General features: G+C 35.6%; 1 protein-coding gene across 1 annotated transcript; it reads right to left on the bottom strand.

Moving 5' to 3' along the window:
* Positions 1 to 817: 817 nt before the first annotated feature.
* LOC127623794 (calcium-binding mitochondrial carrier protein SCaMC-1-like) lies at positions 818 to 8,599 on the bottom strand. The gene is made up of 7 exons (XM_052098312.1): positions 8,435 to 8,599; positions 6,627 to 6,785; positions 6,265 to 6,417; positions 5,543 to 5,650; positions 5,019 to 5,186; positions 4,277 to 4,427; positions 818 to 1,937 (listed from the first exon to the last, which is right to left on the bottom strand). Exons 1-7 carry the CDS (start codon positions 8,522 to 8,524, stop codon positions 1,756 to 1,758), a joined length of 1,011 nt encoding a protein of 336 aa, XP_051954272.1. The 5' UTR covers positions 8,525 to 8,599; the 3' UTR covers positions 818 to 1,755.
* Positions 8,600 to 11,809: the final 3,210 nt, after the last annotated feature.

Genomic DNA, 11,809 nt, shown 5'->3' on the forward strand with positions numbered 1-11,809 from the left:
TTATACACAAAGCTCGTTGTGTGTTTTTTCCAATTTGCTGGATAATTTATTAATCTTCTGCGCATCTGATATCTCATTGACAAAACTTCTCTGTAGCTCACTATTACTTATATATAATATATATATATCTCTAGATATTCTTAAAGAATGCTGTTCTGGGGCATTAGAACATATGTTTTATTCATTTTTGCGCCTCCTCTATATGGTATGATTGGATGACTAGTTAGTCTTAATGATATCTCTGGACATTAGACATGACCAGCAGATGGCACAATATATTCACTCCACATCATGTCTTTTGACCAGAGTAACACATTAAGCAAATTATTAAATATTAAAAATGATATTAAAAGACTAAACTATGCTAGAATTCTTTAAATAATATACAAAGTGATGCCTTTGCGTGTGAATGCATCCTGTTGAAATACGTAATGTACAGTTCATTCAGAAAATTAAGCCACGAGTTTGTTAGTACTCTTTAGTCAAGCTTACATTAGAAACAGTGCAGGACAATTCATTATTTTTTACAGATTGCTGCTCAGGAAGTTTAATCGACTCTAAACACAATCACAGAAATCCAGCTCTTGCACCAAGAGTTGTGTAAGTCATTTATCCTTAAGTCTTTAATCTTTTGTAATTTGTTACACAATATGTTTACAGTGGCTTTGCATTTTGACCTTCACACTGTCACTTTTCTATTATTTTAATTAATTGCACTACAATATCTGTTAAAAATGTGCAATAAAACATATCACAACCAACTGTATTAAAATACAACCTTTAATAAAAGGTTTCTAAAATAACAAAACTTATGGGATATAAGGCAACACACTATATTTCCAGTGTACAATCAGGGAGGAAAAGAAACCCACATAGAGATCTGAACAAATTTTACAAGGCACATATTTATCTGTGTCATTGTGTGCAAAACAATTAGTGTCTGACACAGGATAATTATTTATTTTAACTCACTAAAGTGAAAAAAAACCCTGATGTCACAGTACATTCTGGGCTGTTGCCATCTTTGTACAGGTGTAAAAGTGGAAATATGGTTAACAATGTAAACAAAAACAAAGAAATGGGATTACTTATTTTGCATTGTTTCACGGGTCCCTGTTTTAGTGAAAATGTTAGAATACTCCAGATTTTGCAACAGACCATATAAAAAAACTGTACTAATTGCAGTATGCAAAGACACTGTTGGCTTAAGCCCAACCTAATTAAGTTAAAAATGTAAAATGACACTAATAAAGCTCTATCTATCTATCTATCTATCTATCTATCTATCTATCTATCTATCTATCTATCTATCTATCTATCTATCTATCTATCTATCTATCTATCTGTCTGTCTGTCTGTCTGTCTGTCTGTCTGTCTGTCTGTCTGTCTGTCTGTCTGTCTGTCTGTCTGTCTGTCTGACATTAGATGTAGTGCACTTGCTTACAATGACTTCAGTGTTTTGGTTGTTTCAGGTGTATATATATATATATATATATATATTGTTAAATCACAGGGAATAAACAAATAAAATGACAAAAACATAAAAATAGATGAAACTCTGGAATCTTTACGAAATCCATCAAGTTACACTTAGAGACAATTTCGATTCAGTGTAAACATGAAAACCAAATATACTTCGGTTAATAACCAATACATTTTGTCCCATCACGGAGGGTGTTTTCAAAGAGGTGTTTTTTTGTAACAAATGTAAGACTTTTCACAGAGACTCACACCGCTCACTCAAATGGGCATACATCACTTTGAAATTCCTAATCCAGACCTCATATACTCATACACCACATAACTAATACTGACAGCTGGGATCACTTTCATGAAGTTGGGCAGTATCCCCCGGTAGAGTCCGAAAAAACCCTCCTTCTCCATTATCTTCTTCACTAACTTGGTCATGGACACCTGCTCTGATCCCTCCATAGACGCTGTGAAGAGAGTTTTCATACATAATTCAGATTTAGACATCAACCTCTCAGAAAATATAAACTATAATTTATCCTTCCTACCCAGTAGGTGGCGAGATGCACGAAGAATGTGAATCAGTAAAAACGTGTGAAAGTGGAGATTTATAGTATTAAAAACAAACAACTTAAATATTGATCTGTTTCTCACCCAAACTTATATTTTTCTTGAAAATATGGATTTTGCAACTGGAATATTATGGATTACTTTTATGCTCCCTTTATGTGCTTTTGTGAGCTTCAAATTTCCGGCAAATATTTACTTGTATTGAATGTACCAACAGAGCTGAAATATTCTAAAATCTTATTATTAAAATCTTCGTTTGTGTTCAGCAAAAGAAAGAAAGTCATACACATCTGGGATGGCAAGAGAGTGAGTAAATGATGAGGGAATAATGAAGAGGAATACAATTTTCCTTGATCATTTGACATAGATTATTGTACTATAAAAACATACTGTACGTTTCAGAACTGAAAACTTCCTCCTTAATAGAAAAAGAGCATTTATTTAAACCAAGCTGGAGAAATGGGCCGTTTGGAATTTGTGGAACTTGTGACATCACAAGGACCAAATAAATCAGCATATGACTGCCTCTTCAGCAGGACATCAATGCCTATTTTTCGTCATTGCACCCTTGTCACCATGGTTGCTCAGTTACAGAGGACAGAGGGCCTGTCATGGGAGATTCATCTACACTTTAAAGGGGACTTAAACAGGACACCTTCATCTGCCTATCTGGATTTAAATGTTTTTCTAAATAAACATGCACTAGACTAACCACTTTGACCGTTATTATGCATATCGCACCTCTTTTCTTGCTGTTCTGAAGGTGTACAGTATTCTTTTTGCACCCATCGGTGCTATTTTAAATTCTTAGTCTTTTGTAAACGTGCACTAGATGGGCATATCTGATTGTTTTGATGCGTTTTCGGCAAAGTGCGCTATGCTTTAAGAGTGGTGCAAGCACAACGTCGCATTCTGCTGCTGCCACTGACTGGGAGAAACACATGCCATTCTGTGTGTAAATAAACATGGAAGATGTGAGATGTGAAGTCCAGCATCTCTGCTATGGCCTGTGGAAGCCAGTTGAAGCACCCAACATCACTGTGGATTGAATTACGTTTGCATTTTCAGAACATTTCAGCATGGATTGTATGTTTTCGCCTCAGATCAGCGTGGATTGCTTGTGAACCAGTCAATACATGATTCAAGGCTTGCAAAGGAACTGTTATTGAAAGAGCATTATTACAGTTTTTCTCAATAGATTTGGCTCAATTCTCAAATGAGAATGATTTTTTCAAAACATTAAGTTAAAATCTCACTATACATGATTTTACATGTAAGAAATGTGTAAAAATGGACTTGCAAATGTGAATTTTCTGAGAACATGTAACGCATTGCTACAAAAATAAATTTACTGTATACATACCAATGTGCATATCCTTTTTCTGCATACTACACTATTATACAGTATTGACTTGTCACAGTAAACTTCAACCTACTGTTGAAATCGGAATCTAAAAAGCTCAGTGTGATATAATACCATTCAGCAATACAAAAATGACATTCTTGTATAGTACAGTAAGCAGTCAATGTCAACAACAAAAAAGTTTTGGCCAGTTAGGCTCACATGATGACAAAAAAACTTTTAATTTTGGTGGCATTTACTTTCATTTACTGACACAATAAGTCTTAAAAGGCCAGAGAGCTTAAAACTGAGCATTTCAGACAGAGGGCCAGAGACAGAGTATAAAGTTCTTATATATTACTAAATTGTGACTGTGCAAAAAATGACTTTACTAGCATTATAAGTGGACCTCAGGGAAGATAATACAATTATAATTTTTTAAAAAGAGTATGCCATGACCCCTTTATGACATTTTGTGCAGAATCTATCCTAGATCGAGCTACAATGCACATGGCCTAATTTTATTTATGTATTTATTTATTTTTTGCTCTGAAATAAGTAAGATTTATGTTAGGGCCACTTAATTATATATATATATATATATATATATATATATATATATATATATATATATATATATATATAATTATATATATATATATATATATATAAAACATTTCGTCTTAACACATTCCATGGCCACCAGGAGTCTGTGATTTTTGCATATTTGCTGTTTGAGTTTGTTCCACATTTTATCCTAAATTTAGAAAGAATACAATTCTTCATGAAAACATTTGCACACAAACACATACAGTACTATGGTTAGTGGATGAGACCTATTAAATATGTTTGATCATATATTGAAGAGGTGTGCATTCTGGGCTGGATATTTACCTTGTGCCTGCATGCGTGTGCGGATCAGGGCGAGAGGGTAGCTGGCCAACTGGCCACATGTGCTGGAAATGGTTCCACAGCCGAGAAGAACCACCACACCTGGGTTAGCGGTTTCTGTAGCATAATGTGACAACCATGCATTCTTCATTGTCTGCAGAGTGAGAGATGGAAAATGAGTAAAATCATACATTTATCAATGTTCTGCATTAATGTGTGAATATCACATTCTCTCAAAAAACAAGATAGCATAGACATGTCAGTCCCATTTCTCTTGTGTCAGTGGAATTAGTCATTCATTTAGGCATTTCAAGGTCCTACAATATTATTTTCCATTATATTCAGTTCCTTCTAGTTTTAACTAAAAGAATAATGTAGAAATAACGTTTAAGAATGAATGCCTTAAAATTGTTGTTTTTTTCACTTCAAATTTTTGCATAAGAAACCAAAAGAAGACAAATGTACAGTTCTGGTTTCAGTGCTTTATTTGCAGTGCAAATCTTTTAGCAACCTTTAGTTTTTCTTTCAAAATGTTTTATTATTTTTTTATTATAGAATTACTTCGCTCCATCCATTCACAAGAAAACCTCTGGCACATTTTTAAGTAGGTTATGACTTTGAAATATGCCCAGAGGTGTAACACCTAGTCCTATTGTGAGCTGAAATATTCAGAAACTGGGTATAGAGTCTAATAATATAATCTTGTGGCATTCCACAGTGTTTCAGAATTTCTACATGCACTCACCTCATACACAGCTAAATCAATTCCTGCATACGGAATAATGCCCAGGATATTGGGAACGTAGCCTTTGTAAAAGGCCTTCACTCCCTCCTTCCTCAGAATCTTCTTGGCACAGTCAAACATTCCGGAATATTGACCAGTCTTCCTCAGAGTCAGTCTAGTCTTCATTACCTGACATATTAAGATACACATTTCTGTCATTTTTATATCAAACTTATAATAGCTTTATCTTAAGGGAGGCTCCACGTGTAATTATTGCCATTTAGGGCTACAGTTCATTTTAAAGCAGTGGCTATTTGAACTAAGTTTCCTAATAGCAATCAAATAGCTTTAGCCATAAAATTACATAACAGTATAAGAATATTCTGGGACAGCAAAATGTAATTATTTGTCTAATATGTAATCAATATAGTCATCTATAATCTATGTTGAAGTCCACTCTCTCCTCGCTAAGGACATCTAGAAGATGTAAGATGTTTTTAAGACCATCAAAAATAACCATCCAGCTCAATGGGTCCATTTCTTACCTCTATAGGATAGATGGCTGTTTGAGCGGTGGCGCCAGCCAGAGAGCCAGCCATGAACCTCTCGTGTGACTGGATTTTACCACCATCTTTTGCCAACAGTTTCTTATACTGCCAAAAAGAAAGAAAATACATTGTGCACGAATGATTTAACATCTGTTCTCTTTTCATTAGGTAGAGGAAATGCAATCTTCTCCATTGCAATTATCCGCTCGCATCAACAGAGGATTACCAGTAGGGTTTTGTGGATGACTGTAGTTAAAATAGCTCTCACTGACACACTGCTTGTGTAAGACATTTCCAAATGAACAGGGAATATAGGCTGACGCGCTTCAAAATGCAAACGAGTAAATGGTTTTCAGTGTTTGGAGAGGTTTGTGGGTTTCCTAGTAACACAGGTTTCTCTGTGACATGGTTCATATAGAATTTGCTATATTCAGGGTTCACACATCTTTTGACCAATTCATTTCCATGACTTTTCCTGCCGTTCCTGATTACTGGATATAAGTAACTGTATAATAGAGATTGTCCTGGTAAAAAGCAATTGCTTGCTGATGAAAGACAGTATTTCAGAGCTGAGAATGACTAGATTTATCTTTTCAATAACTTTTAAGATTTGATAAATTTTCATGGCTTTACCAGAAAAAGATTTACTTTAAAGAAATATGCACTAAAAAACTCACAAAATATGTAGTTGATATGTAGTTCAATATTATCTCTCTCACCTGCTCATAAGCCATAAACTTTATTGCAGTTTCTGGGGCAATTTTTATAACATTGACTCCATTGCCCCTCCACATAGATGCCACACCCCCTTCTTTAAACATCTGCTTGAATCCGCCCACCAGGCTGATATTGTTGGATTTCGAGGCATGAACCTATAAAAGGTATAGAATAACTAATTACTATACAAGTACATATTAAATATTACATTGATTAAATGTATTAAGAATGTATCAGTTAAGACCAAACAAACTATAGTTATTGATTCAGCATTCAAAAATTAAAAAAATTGATCTTCAGACACAAATATCTACTCACAACAGACAATGACAAGTACAGGTAGATGGTAGAGCAAAATCCATACTTGCATGAAGACTTTCATTCTGTCCAGAGGGGCGGTGCCTGTACGAGAGACTGCCCCTGCCACGCCCCCTGCAACAAGCTGCTTCAACCAGACGCCGGTGGTCTTCTCCTCCTCTGTGAATTCATCTGGAATGGTTAGACTATCACCTATATCCAACACCTGGCAAACAATAGAGGTAAAGTAAGTTCCTAACCAAGTACATTGCAGAGCTAATTACCAAATACAATATAAGTTGCATGTATCTGATGTTTTGCAAACAATTACTGTACGACTATAGGTCTTCTAAGATTATTAAAGTGTTTACTCTATTATAAACATAAAATTAAAAGTATGAGTTATAACTAATATTCAGACCATGATTACGGTTTATAATCAAATGCAATTGAAATGTTACCCTACACCTAGCCAACACAAAACGGACATGCTTAATTTACATGTGTGTGTGAGCTGGGAGAATAACCTTCTTTGCCTTAGTGTTGAATTTAAATATGAATATCCTATTGTTGTTTGGTGATTGGCCATATGATATGCAAAGAATATGATAACCGACAGACATGAGGGCATGGCTGCACTAGAACAGTTCCCACGAGAAAGCTGCAGTGTGAAGCAAGATGTTCATACAACCCTAATTGATCCAGAGCCATCATTGATCCAAGTTTTATCTTTAAAGTTATCTTCCGGGTTCAATACAAGTTTTGCTCAATCTAAAGCATTTGTGGCATAATGTTGATTACCACAAACATTTATTTAGATTTTTCTTAATAAATAAATAAATAAATACAAATGGGTTAGAGTGAGCGACTTACAATTGGAAATGAATGGGGCCAATCAATAACTGTTAAAATAAGCACGGTTTAAAAAGTATAGACACAAGATGTAAACAAAATGCATTTTAACTTGATTTTAGTGTAATAAAATCACTTTCTAACCGTTTCTGTGTAAAGTTATCTTCGTTACATGACGCTGTAAACCCTAAAACAACTGATGATTTAAACAACTTTGAAGCTCAAATAATACACAATTTTTTATGTAAACATAACAGAAAATGTAATGTAAGTGCACTTATAAAATTATAAGCTTCCCATTTCTGCCTTTAAAGCCTCCAAAAATTGGCCCATATAACTTCCATTGTGAGCGCCTCACCATAATGAGTCAAAATAATTTTTGGTGGTAATCAACATTATGCCACAAATGCTGTCGATTGAGCTTAACTTGTACTGAACCCGAAATATTCCTTTAACCTCTCACACGTCACTGTTATGCACCTACATTAAAATAAACCCTGACAGGGTGATAGGAATATTGCAGCACTGTGAACTGTACATTATCCTGCTTATTACACATATCTACTTTATAACACACATCCAAATGTGTATCTATTTACAACCTAGTTCCAAATCCAACTCAATTTAATCTGATGTCATTACCATCATTTTATGTAGCGTTACTGTACTGCATCACAGACTTACGTTGTCACTGAACACTAACTTTAAGTACACTCTGTACAACCTTCACATATTTTGTTACCTATTCCAACAGATTACAAGTCAGCCTAAAGCTTTCAACTGATAAAATATGGCTCTAGCAACACCAATGTCATGAGTTCAATTCCCAGGAAACCCAAAATGTATCTCTTGAATGCACTATAAGTTGCTTTGGATCAAAGCATATGCCAGATGCATAAATGTAATTTCCTACCATCAAACAATTTCATTATTTTCATTATTATTTATGATTAATAATTCTCTATCATTATAACATCAGAAGGAGGCTACAGCTAGTGAAGAATTGCAAAGTAGAGGACCTACCATATCTACATCCATCACATATACGGACTCTTCATCCTCAAAATCAATAACAAGCCATTCCACCTTGGGTTGCTCCTGAAGCAAATCCATGCTGACCCAGTACTTCCAGCTCGACTGACAGTAGTCGCGGATACAAACAACTGCAATAAATACCTACAGGTTCACCTGTTCTCTCCACAATGTCACATGCCGATTCACTCCTTCACAGCACTACCATCACTCCATCAGTCAGATGACGAGCATATCCAGGGATAATCCCAGTACAGGACAGGCTTAAATTAGCTTTGCTACAATTGGCTGTGACGACTAAACCTGCACCGTTAAAAAATCTGAAAATCACCCAGTCTCTCCTCACTCTTACAAGGGTAGTTGACAAATATCCATGGACTTTTCGGTATCAACATCAAAATTTTATGTTAAAATGTATATGAATATACAAGGAAGTGTGGTAACACCTTACAAAAAGGTTCCATTCATTAACATTAGTTGATGCATTAGGTATCATGATCAAACAATGAACAATATATATTTTTAACAGCACTGATTAATCTTTTTTAATGTTAGTTCATAAAAATACAATTGTTCATCGTTAGTTCATAGTGCAACTTGTAATTTTTTTAAAGTATTATTCATTGTTAGTTCATGTTAAAAAGTGTTGTTAACTAATGTTAACAAATGGAACCTTATTGAAAAGTGTTACTGGAAATTTGTATATTTAGGCCCTCTAATTGGTCACAATTTCTTTCAAGTTTTTCACCATTTTCAAAATCGAATTTTAAAAGTATTAATATTACGTGTAGTCTTTTATATAATAAATATGAAGTCATGAAAACTGCATAAAGAACACTTAAAAAAGAATTGATGAATTCAAATGAATTTACTGAATTAAAATCTAAATACTGTAGTTTTATATGGAGTTCCCCATAAGTTATATAATGTCAGCTACCCTATGTTAGTAACTAAGTAGTCATATAACAATTTAAAAGTGAGTTTTAGATTAAAAATTTTTTTTTTTTTTTTTTTTAAGAATTATGGTCTTTTACTGGTTCGAGAGTGTAAGCGAGAATAAGAGAGAGAGATGCAATACAATTCACCTTCACATTGGACACTAGTGTCCGTGTGACTTTCGTTAACCTGTGATTCTTAATCAATTAACAGACTCCTTATCCTTCCTGCTCTAAACACTTTTCCCATGAATCCCCAACCCTCCCCACTGACATAAATGGCCAGCCAAGCAGATTACAGGTCTACCTAACTGCGCCTGTCTGAGACAACTGAATGTGAGTCTGAGCTGGCTGATGTGTGATGGTTTGATCACATTAAGACATGGGTCTACCTCCTATACTGTAGAGTTTATCTATACCACTCACAAGAAAACAGCATAATTTCCCTGATTGGTGTTACAATCATCATCTACTGCAGTGCTCATAAACAATGAGTAACATAGTAACATAGTGGAGGTGACATCTGTTGATACAAGTATGTCAGAATATTTGAGTTTGCATGGTGCTTACAGTTGAGTGTTTCCAATAGCATATGATCTCCTCAAGGTTATCTGCTGGGTTGAAGAGGAAAAGCTCCCTCCATTCATTCCATTCCACAGTTATTGTTACATCCGCATCAATACTGGAGGACACAAGATCAGTGGACCAGCTGTCACAAGGTGGACCAGCTGTCATCAGAGTGAAATTACACAACATAAACATTAAGTCATGTAAAATCAACGACTTATCACAAACTCTGCAGTTTTCTGCAATACTTGATCTCCAATCTAACCAGATTCCACACCTAAGGCATGAGCATTTCACAAGCAGACTTGTTCTGATCAATTAACACAAATGTCTTGGAAAGTCATAAACATATTTAAATGTTTAAATTATATCTCTTTATACTGCAGATTCCTAGATCACACTAGAAAAATGTCACTGCTTTAAAGCAGATTCAATTTTGTATTGTCAGGTGGCATGTATTTTGCATGAAGATGAGGAAAATGTTTAATGTCAGGTGAATTGTAAGCAGTTTTGTTTTAAAAGGAATTCATTTTTTATTTTATTTCATTCTTAAGTACCTCTTGAAGAGCTTCTGCACATCTTCATCTGCCAAGTTTATGCCAAGGTCTTAAAGTGACTGCTGAATCTCTTTGGCATCGATGAGACCTGCACATTCTATTAATATTGCTTATTAATATTTCAAATTGCAATCTCAATTTGACTCTAAATAAGATCAAAATAAGTCACATTTTCAAAAACTCTGAGGAACTAACCCACACAAATTTAGCAGAATTAAAAGATTCAAAACATTCACTAAGAATTCCTTTAAACAGTTGGACGGGGTTGTTTTAAAGGTGGCCCAGAAATAGCAAGATCAAAAATCCATAGCTACTTAAATTTTTCCATCATCATTTTTATCGAGACTCTTAGCTGGAGGTTTTTTTTTAGTTTTTAACTGCTTGCAGCGCTAATGTACACACATACATTTGTATAACTCAAAACAAGAGTTAACACTCAGAACAGTCTTTCTCTCTCTCTCTCTCTCTCCCCCTTTTCTCTCCAATTTGGCATGCCCAATTCCCAATGTGCTCTTAGTCCTCGTGGTGGCGTAGTGACTTGCTTCAATCTGGGTGGTGGAGAATGAATCTCAGTTGCCTCCATGTCTGAGACCATCAATCCACACATTTTATCACATGGCTTGTTGAGCACATTACCGCGGAGACCTAACGCATGTGGAGGCGCACTCTATTCTCTGCGGTATCCAGACACAACTCGCGGTGTGCCCCACCGAGAGCGAGAACCACATTATAGCGACCACAAGGTTAACCCAACGTGACTCTACCCACCCTAGCAACCGGGCCAATTGGTAGCTTAGGAGACCTGGCTGGATTCACTCAGCATGCCCTGGATTCAAACTTGTGACTCCAGGTGTGGTAGTCAGCATCTTTACTTGCTGAGCTACTCAGGCCCAAATCCATCAGTGTGTTTATGCGCTATGTGATATGCTCTGTCTTTGAACTTTGATACGGTGAATTGGAGGCACTCAGATTAGGTGGGGTTGTGTGAGGAGTAATCTATTGTGTGTCTCTAAACCTAAAGGATTTTTAGTGAGTTATCTAGACAGCATTATTGGACATTTCAGTACACTTCTATGATGCACAGAAATGCTGTCTACGAGAGACATATCCAGCTGTAGACCCGCAGGACCACCAGTTTCAGAACCACCAGTTTCAGAACCCCAGCGCCAGAACCTGAAGTGAGGGGCGGAGCTTACGTTCGAAACCGAGTAGCGCCACCTAACGTTTTGGAGAGTACTTTGCTTTTTATTACAAACGAAACATCATACTTTATGCGTATGTTATAATGATTCTTTAAGGTACAGTAC

Source organism: Xyrauchen texanus, chromosome 30 (genome assembly GCF_025860055.1).
Source record: "Xyrauchen texanus isolate HMW12.3.18 chromosome 30, RBS_HiC_50CHRs, whole genome shotgun sequence".
NCBI classification, from domain to species: domain Eukaryota; kingdom Metazoa; phylum Chordata; class Actinopteri; order Cypriniformes; family Catostomidae; genus Xyrauchen; species Xyrauchen texanus.